We start from the raw sequence: 9,855 nt of genomic DNA, 5'->3' as shown, positions 1-9,855 counted from the left end.
GAAAATGGATGGATGGATGGATATATATATATATATATATACACACAGTATATATCAGTGAAATTATCATTTGACTGTTTTGTCAGTTTTAAATTTTATTTTTAACAACATACTGTATGTACTAAAAGGCACACAACAACAAATGAATAACTACAACAAAAACTATCAAATGTTCATTTGTTAACTGGTGTGATATAACAAACAGATAGCGCTGTGTGGCTCTAACAAGTGTGGATGAAGCTGAATCAAAGCCTTCAAAATCAGGTTCACCATCATCTGTATCATTAAAAGTTTCTGGTATTCCTCCTCTGTAGTAAAGGCATCAGAATCCCACTCAACAATCTCATCCTCTGTGTCTCGTGAGCGCCCCCTCTGGTGGGGACACTTTTTTCAGGTTTACCAACTTTTACAGAACACCGGTAGACGGCAGCCATTACAGCCGACCATGTATTAGTTGCTGTTCCAGGAGTGGCCCGGTCGTACATTAATATTATTAGTTCGTAATGCACGACTGCCTTTAAAAAAATTTTTCACATCATGTTGCCTGCTTGGGTCTGTTACTATCTCGCTCGGAGGCAGGAAGGAGTATCAGAGGTAAGCACGTTTCAACCGCTTTTTACGACGGGGTTTCATTTCCGGACTCAGGGATTTTGTGAATGAGGCCGATATTTCAGTTAAAATACATCAGCAAAAATATTTATCCGAGTATAGTACTACCCCCCAACTTTGTGCATGATTTTATGGATTAAATTTTACGTATTAATAAAGGGATATAAAAATCTCTAAAAGGGTTCTGTCTGGAACCAAGAAACAAAACTGCAAACAGAATTTTTATAATTAAAACAGTTTTGGAAACTTCTGAAACTAAAGAAATGTAAACTCTGTGAGCTAAAGTTAAAGAAGGTGAAAATTACATTTCTAGAGACAAAAGTCCTGTTTTCACAGATTCCCATTTACCACTGCTACTAATAGAACTAATAATAAAATACACTCATACAGCTGCAGTCAGAATTTTACATATACTCACTGTGTGTGTAAAAATCTAACTTTGGGTTTTCAATGATTGATTTAAACTGGGCTTCATCCAGGTACTGAGTGGGTTTACAACACACAACTTCAATAATCAAAAACACAAATGGGTGTGAAGTTTAAATTTACTGTGGATTTTTTTCTGACCCATAGAGGGTTAGAATTACACAAACTGGGACAATTACTGTATATATAAGTTCAGTTCATACATACCTTAACTCTGGAGAGTTAAACAAGCTGGATGCTGGGTAACCTTGTTGAAATGGTGTGTTTGCATTAGGGGTCGACCGATACATCGGCCGGCTGATATTTGCGTTTGTTCCTTGTATCGTTATCGGCCGATACGTCCGTCCGTTCGGCCGATCCATTCTTTGAGTCACGCGAGCGCATGTTGCCGCCCCATCCCTGGGAGAGACCAGCGCTGCTAATGTTGTGAGACAGAGTGCTAACAGCAATAGGGGTGAATTATGAACTTTTAATGTGTTATAGCTGTCTAATTTAGCTGTTTCTGTCCGCTGTGTCGGACTATGAGTGGTAGAGAGAACAGCTGTGTGTTAAGTTTCACTTCGAACGGGAGCGCAGCGAGCGCCATGTTTTTACTTTCGCTTTGAAACTGCACTGTAATTAGCGTGTCCGCGTTGTTTTTCTTTTTAAAAATGCTGGAACTGCTCACAGGAGGCAGAGAAGAACACCTGTATTGTTCTCCCTGCTGGATTAAAATAAAAAGCTCTTGGTCATTTCTCGCTGTTACGTTAGAGCTGCCATCGTGCAGCAGACAGACGCTGCAGATCACCTTAGCTCTGACCGCAGTATAAAAGTCGTGATGCAGGTTTTCTTCGGTGTACATTTCAAACTGTGATCTAAACTTAACTTCAGCTGGTTTAAATGCATTTTTGCCCAGTGTTAAAAATTGGCGCAGACTGAGGCAGACTGTGAGCGCTGCGTGTGGTTGTGTGTGTTAAGTCCTCACAAAGATAGCAAGATGTATGTGTGTGTCTCCTTTTTCTCTGTGTTCCTCTTCAGGCATGTTGCTGTTTTTGCATCAAAAATGCTGGGATATTAAAACACAATCATTTTATTTTACGTAAAAAATATATTTATCTGATTAATATACAAATAAAAACAGAATATTTAGCACTAGATAAAATAAAACATTAATTTATTTATTTTTTAAGACAGGGCTGAAAGAAGAAATCCTCTGTGGCAGTACTTCATTCAGCCTGCACCAGACAAGCCTCACTTAATAAATGTTTTTGTTTGTTTTGTTTTAAATTGAGACCTGTGTAACATTTGTTTTCATTCTTATTTTTATCATGTTAATGGAGAAAGAGAAGGCATTATCGGCTTCAAGAATCGGCCAAAAAAAAATCGGCTCCACGTATTGTCGTATCGGTTAGATTGATGTCAAAAAATCGGTATCGGCCTTCAAAAACCTGTATCGGTCGATCTCTATTTGGCATGTGTATGACTGGGAAAGATGTTCATGAGTGTAAAAGTGAGTTGTTCTGGTTAGTTGTCTTGTTTAGGTTAGTTAGTTGTTTATGTCTGTTATTGGTCGTAAATGGAAACCATGAGTGACAGGTACTTCCTGGTGTGTGAAGGGTGACTCTATATAAACTCAGAAAAGTGTTAAAGTTAAACTCTGAGATGAAATAACACTTTTGACTTTGCTGGAATGTGATTCAACACATTCTGCTGGCATCTTTATTGGGATGCAAACAATTATTCAACTTATGATTGCACACTTAGATTGTTTTGTTTTTATCCAGTGTCCTGAGGCATTAGTTGTGACTTGGAGCTGAATAAACAAACTGAATTTAATTTAATTTAACCATAGGCCTGTGGTGTCTATAAATTACAAGTAACCCTTTTATAAACTCTTCACAACAGCAAGTATGAGTGGAGTGTTGGTATATTTTTGAGCCTGACAAAAATCTGACCCTTTGTAGATTAAATTCAAACTTATGCAGACAACTTTGGTTTTTAAAACTAATTGAAATTGTTATATGATCCTTTTACTCTGGATGAAGAACAGTTTAAATATAACATGTCTATAATGAGTAAATGTAAACTTCTTACAGCAGCTGAATGTTGACTTCCAGTCATCTATCCTGTTTTTACATTTGGAGGAACCAAACCTGTTCAGGCAGGTGGCACACATCCAGCAGGGTCAAGGGGACCTCCTGTTTGAAGTGCTGCCCCCACACGGGCTTCAGGTGAAGGCCAACGGTCCAGTCCAGCTGCTCCACCTTGTTGTGGAGCCAGAACAGAGCTCTGGACCAGCTGCTGGGGGCTGCTGCCACCTCTGCCCCCACTACCTGCCCTACAATGGTAAGCACCGACTCCAGCAGCTCTTTGGTGTCCATGGAAAGGAGGTGGACACCGCCACCTGGTGGCTGCTTCCAGCATCTACAAGAGCCCAGAAGGTTTCTGATGAAAATGAATAATTCTGGCTGTATAACAAGGAATAAAAACTGGTTGGGAGTTTTGAGAACAGCCACAATACCTGAAAGTCTGATTGTAAATCTGGGCCAGAACATAGAGGAGGGGGAAGGGAGAGCAGTCCATTATCCAATGGGGAGAAGTGGAAGAGTCCTGGACGTCCACAGACAAAGAAGAGTGGAGGAGTTTCAGACTGAAGTCTGTATCGATGCTTCCATTACCTGGAGGAACATGAAGCAGAGATGAACACAGCTAGACTGCTGCATCATGATTCAAGTTAAACCAATCCTGCAAAGAACGGTCCCAGTACTGAGTCAAAGACGAGGGCATGTTTTAAATATCTGCACCATGACGGCTCACAAACACAATATGATGTCCATGTTATCAAAAGAAACTTCATGCTGACACGTCAGAGCTCCTTATTTTGATATGAAGCCTTCTGAATATTTATTATTCGTTCCCTCTCCTCAGGGCTCAGCAGAGAGCTAACCTGCAAGAAGATTTGGCGATTTGTTTTTATGTTGTATGTCCTTCCTGACAACAACTGAGGAATGAATTTTGGGGCATTTTAAATCGATTCTTTGTAAATGAGAATCACGGTTCTGATGTGAATCGATTTTTTGGTGCACTTTTAATTCAAGTTGTAGGTAAATGAAGCTTTAATAAGTTCCCACTAAAGCAGTGGTTCCCAAAGTTGGGGTAGGGACCCACAACGGAGTCCTGAAAAGATTTTCTGAATAAATTATATTAGAAAATAACAACTAACAACATTTTTTGCCTTTTTTGTTACAAAAGAGTAAGGTTAGTGTACTTAAAATGGACAAAGACAGCATAATGAATGTTGTTCCTATGCTCTTAGCCTAGTAAAAAACAGACCCCTGTCCTTTGCTTTGCTTCATACTAGTATCTGGACTCGCTGCTATTGAGAATCGATTTCTTGCAGGAGGCGTGGCCTCTGCTGAAGCGTGTGTGTGTGTTGCTGTGAAGAAGGCTAAGCTAAGAAGCTAACCGGAAATCACGTGTGCTGTAAACAACCCTACTGAGAGGAGAGAAGTACCGAGCTGAACGAGACGACTGTAAATGAGAGCTGCTGCTTTGTCAGACAAATTTAATTTAATTTGAAGCCTTATCAACACAGACTGGCTTCATTCACTTCCTCCACTGCTCTATGCTAAAATAACTAGCAGACACTGCGCAGAAAACTGATGTTCTGTTCTCTGATTGTCCCGGCTAAAAATCTGCCAGTGAAATCCATCTCTATGGGAGAAGTCCCAGACAGAGCAGTGAAGGGAAACTAGAATTGAGCGGAGCTGCGTAGGAAGGCAAGGGCCAGGCTAATATGCTCTTATTTTTAACGTGAAAACAATGTTTATGATCCAACAACAGTTAGGGGATCAGGTCTCTGCTGCTGGTATTTTGAGGATCAAAGGATGAAAAGTTTGGGAACCACTGCTCTAAAGAGTTTCTAACTCTTAAACAGAGATGGTCAGTAGCATGTCTTCACTTTCTCTCCTCTCCAGCTCTAACTATTAGTTGGTTAGTTATTTAAAAGATGGGAAAATTCCTTGTTTAAAGCTGAATCAGAAAATTATTCTACTTTTAAATATTGTCAAAAATTTTAATCTAATTTTAAGGTTCAGTGCTGAAGGTGGAGCAATGTGTAAGTGTTTGTACCATTAATATCCCATGAATCGCTGCACAAACTTTACTGAAACTTTCAGAAATCATTGGATTGACCTCTACAGCTGATTATATTTTGGAGACAACCTGATAAAAATGATTGCCACAGCAAAGTGATCTAAAGTTTCTGTCACACTACAAAGTTTTAGTCAACTTATGCTAACTTATGAACATCCTTTTATGTCTAAATTACTAAAAAAATATATATTTGGTCAATTTGTTAGCATTAGTGTGTACATGTCTAAAAGAGGCTTCAAGTTGACTGTTTTTAAATTCCATTAACATCTTCAAATTTTCACAAGTTTGTATAAGTTGTCCAAAAGACTTTAGCAAGACAACAAGAGCAAGGTGAAGGAATATATGCCTCAAGGGATAAAAATACATTTGTCTTAACATACTTTTTAATTCGTTTTTAGTGCAGATATCTTCAATGTTGGACAAAAGTTTCGTAAGTTGTCTAAAACGTTATGATGCAACAGGACCTTAACAAGAACAGATAACCCTTACTGTAACATAAACATTTGAGCAAATAAAAATAGTTTTACAATAATCAGGTTTTCAGACACTGAGCTATAGTTGGTTTGGTAGTAGCCTCAACCCTAAATGTCTGTTAGCAAAACACCACATGAACCACCGGATAAATGTCAATCTCTCTGTAATTCAGTGACTTGTTTTATGTGATTATTATCTTTTTATGTGATTGTTTCCTTTTCTCTTTTTCTTAAATTATATTTTCAATGGACCTATTTGTGTTTTTAATAAAGTTGATGAAAGTTAGTGATGAAACCAAGTTAGTAAAGGCTGTATCTCTAGAACAGATATGCTTTAGGTTGGGATGTGGATAAATTCTTTATCCTACACCAATCTTAAATCTGACAGCGGACTCCAAAAGAACATAAACTGTACAAAAAAACACCAAAATCATGTGATGATCTCAAGTATGAGGAGAATTATTGATGTTTGTTCAGGTGAAATCAGCTCATGTTTTCTTGCTGCAGTTCACAGCAGAAACAATGAGTTCTTTATTAATAAAACTTAATAATAGCCAATGCTAAAGTAGCACAAAAGGTATAAAATAACATTACAAGGCAAACTGTAGCATCAAATCAAATTAATGCATCTTAGAAAGTAAGGAAATTAAAACAATTTAAAAAACATGTGGACATGTGTTTTGTAAACGAAGCTCCTCAACCAATGATAGCGTGTTAAATGTGTCAGGTGACGAAGACGAGCGTCAAAACACTTTGCAACAATCGCTGTTCCAGATTTAAAAAACATACTTTGACGTTTCAAATCATTATCAAATTTAGAACAAGGGCAGATAAAATAATGTTCTTCATGGCAGCTTATCTTTTTAAGGTTCACTAGAAAAACTCATGATTTGATCCTATTTTCAAAAGATTGTCTCTTCAAAAAAGCATCAACAAAAATTAAAAGCTTGAAGACGAGGCTGTAGCTAACTACCTGACATCAGCACGCTTTGTTGAAACTCGTAGAAATAATGAAACAGGAGGAAATAAGCAAACGCACAGAGCAGCCTCGCAAAATCTGGTCACAGCAGTTTGGGAAGAAAATGGCAGCAGCTGCTGATGAAATGTCAACATCCCCAATTTAGGAGTCAAACCAGTTCAATTCACAAAAATGTCTATAACTTACTGAACTTTCCAGATATTAAGCAAGAATTTCCTGAGGTTGTAGAGCTGAGAGTTGTTTACGGCTCAAACTGCAATTTTTAACAGATCAAATGACATCACAAAAAAAATGAATAAATAAAAATCACTAAAGTTATTTTTAAGGTTTGACCAAAATGGCTACACCTGTCACTTCTGACCACAGGATGACCTCCGTCTCAAACTCTGGAATGAGAGATGGAGGGTGATGCACATTGTTTCCAGGAAAGCTACGTCTTAATTACCGCTGATTATTATGCTACGTTTGTGTTTAGTTATAAAATTAAACACAGCTAGGCAAAATCCAGTCACATCCAAATGTCTTGTTGATACTTTAGTGTTCATTCTGATTGATCACATGCTGGTCGTATCAAACATCAACATGCTGGAGGATCCTTACCTTTGACTGAGAGATTGGGCAGAATGAAGGTTTTCACAACTTCCTGAGGAGACAGAAAGTTTTGTCTCTCGCCTCTTTCAGATGTTACGTCAGACGTCATCAGCAGACCCAGAAACCTGAGGAGCTGCTCTTTGTCATTGACAGACAGGGATTTGGTCCTGGTTGTCTCCTGCAAACACCTGCAGAACAGACTACCACCACCCACATCATCATCTTCACGTCCTTCTTCCTCCTTCCCTCTCCTCTGTCCTCGGAGTCCAGGCAGCTGCTGCAGGATCTTGGCCATAAGACAGAACGCTCCCTTATTGAACACAGCTGAGTGGCAGCAGGACTTTAACGCTGCCTCTGGGTTCTGGAAGGCCACTCTTGACACCAAACTGACTGCAGTGCTCAGGCTACCCTGTGGCGTTGCTACAGAGGCTCTTTCCCCTCCCTGAATGATGCAGTTGAAGACCATGTTGAGCTCCTGCTGGAAGCTGTCGGTCACAGCAGGGGGGACGGAGCAGCTGAAGAAGCCCCTGCTGGACAGTCTCAGCGTGGCAGCCAACACTTTGTTCTTGTCCTCTAGAGACAGAGCAGAGAAAATGTCTGCTGTGACTTTCATCCCTCTCCTGCTCTGGCTGAGGTTTAGGCTCTCGGTCTTCAGCTGAGTCACGAGGGCGGAGGAGAGGCGGAGGAGGGTGGTGGGCTGCCTGAAGGCTGCTTGGTTCTTCTCCAGGCAGTCCATCCAGCACTGGTTAGAGTAAGCCCAGGAGGCCTGGCTGACAAACAGCTGAGCGAAGCTCTCGTAGCCCTCCAGGCAGTGACTGATGATAGCAGCAGTGACCTGCAGCTGCACTTCAGCAGAGATCTCTTTAGCAGGGAAATCCAGAGACTTAAGGAAGCTTTTGAGTGTGTTCTTCTCACTGAGCGCCTCAGGAACTTTGTCCAGAGCTGTCAGAACGCTCTGGACACTAAGCTGCAACCGGAATGTGGGGTAAGAAGGATCGGAGCCACTGTGGACTCTGAAGAGACCTTTTTCTTGCCAAAACTGTGAGAGTTCAGTAACGATCTTCAGGGCTTCGCTAAGCTCTGTCCTGCTGGGTTTGAAAAGAGAAGGTGAGCAAGAAGCACGGAGGTCTCTAAGGGTCTCTTGAATAAGTTCAGGGTTCAGTGTCTCATTATTACTTTTGGTGGTGACAGCTTTACATATGATGTGCAACTTGTCCTCTACTGGAAGAACAACTTCCTGCTCCGTTAGGAAGGACGTGAGAAGAGCATCCAGGCAAACAGACATGCAGAGCAAGCACAGGTCTGTGGAGGATACGTGATCTGACAGTCCTTTAAGGGCATGAAGGAGAACGTGCAGAACCTCAGTATTAGTCGAAGATGCTGGCGAATCAGACGTGTCCATCTTTAACCTTTTAGCAGCCTGAGGGGACAGCTGAGGAGAACCCGCAGAGAGACGGGCAAACTGGTTGGCGAACATCATCTCTATGCTTCCTTCCTTCCTCGAGTCGTCTCCTCTGCCTTTCCACAGTTCCCACCACACATCCAGAAGAAAGAGGACATCGTCCTCCCCTGTGGGATCAGTTCTCAGGTGCTCTGCCAGTCGTTCCAGCTCTGTGCAGATTTGAGAGTGAGGAAGGCAAAGGAGAAAACTGACAAAAACTTTTGCAGCGGAAGTTGACTTCACCAGCTCCAGCAGGACGACGTGGTTTAACTCAGGCAGGCTGTTCTGGAGGGAGAAGAACGGATTCTCCATCCACGCCTTCTCAACATCCTCCTCAGCCTCTCTGCTCAACAGCTTTAACCACACAACGCAAACGATCCTCTTCTTCCAGGCTAGAGCTGAAGGGCTGGGCTGATCCCCAGCTTCATCAAAGCCACAGGTTTCTCTGAGGGCCTGCAGGACCGGCTCCTTCACACGGCTCCAGTCAGCTTTTTGGATCGTGGACAGAACCGAGGGGAGAGACAATTTATCTGCTCGGAGGAACGCGCCCTGAAGGACCGCTAAATCTGAAAAACAGAGCAACAGTCATTGTAAGCTTTAAACTCAACATGGCTGAATTACCAACATCATATGGGTTCATGTAATTTATTTTATATTTCTTTCTTATCTGACCGAGGTCTGTAGACTGCTGCCTACAACGAAAACTCAGGATTGCCCCAATATTTAAAACACTGTATTTCTGTACTAGATACTGACTGGAAGTCCTTTTAAAACTGTATCAATGTAATAGTTTTAAAAAAAATAAACCTTTTTCAAAAATGTAGTTATAATTTATATTAATATCATCATTTACAATTTAGCCTGTATTTAGAAAACAAACTTTAAACGTCATAATCCCAGGATTGCTGCTAAAAATATTTGACTTTAAATAACAGAAGAAAAGAACATCATGAAGAGTAAAAATGTTCTTACCTTTGTTCATTATCAGAGTCGAAGCTTCAGACATGACAGCAGACTGAAGTATCGGTGGTTATTATTATAATCTCCTTAACAAACACTGCTATTTAACCACAAACTGCAGCAAAGCTCAAGTACACTTCGCTGCAGCATGCAGCTCGGGGGCGGTGACAGACCTTTCCGTCGGTCCCATACCTTATATGGAAATGGGACTATTGCATTCCGGAAATGAAGGGGGCGCTAGT

General features: G+C 40.8%; 1 protein-coding gene across 1 annotated transcript in view; it reads right to left on the bottom strand.

The window, feature by feature from the left end:
• The window catches only part of gemin4 (gem (nuclear organelle) associated protein 4), a 17,820-nt gene extending 8,030 nt beyond the window's left edge, over positions 1 to 9,790 (bottom strand). Inside the window, exons 1-4 of the mRNA XM_014025795.1 lie at positions 9,626 to 9,790; positions 7,222 to 9,219; positions 3,536 to 3,692; positions 3,168 to 3,438 (exon numbers count right to left, since the gene is read on the bottom strand). Of these exons, the coding sequence (XP_013881249.1) occupies positions 3,168 to 3,438; positions 3,536 to 3,692; positions 7,222 to 9,219; positions 9,626 to 9,659 (2,460 nt within the window). The 5' untranslated portion in view covers positions 9,660 to 9,790. The remainder of the gene's footprint in view (positions 1 to 3,167; positions 3,439 to 3,535; positions 3,693 to 7,221; positions 9,220 to 9,625) is intronic.
• Between the last annotated feature and the right edge of the window lie 65 nt (positions 9,791 to 9,855).

Source organism: Austrofundulus limnaeus, unplaced genomic scaffold (assembly GCF_001266775.1).
Source record: "Austrofundulus limnaeus strain Quisiro unplaced genomic scaffold, Austrofundulus_limnaeus-1.0 Scaffold500, whole genome shotgun sequence".
Taxonomy (NCBI): domain Eukaryota; kingdom Metazoa; phylum Chordata; class Actinopteri; order Cyprinodontiformes; family Rivulidae; genus Austrofundulus; species Austrofundulus limnaeus.
The sequence above is the reverse complement of the archived record's forward strand: the minus strand, read 5'-3'. Positions and strand labels throughout refer to the sequence as shown.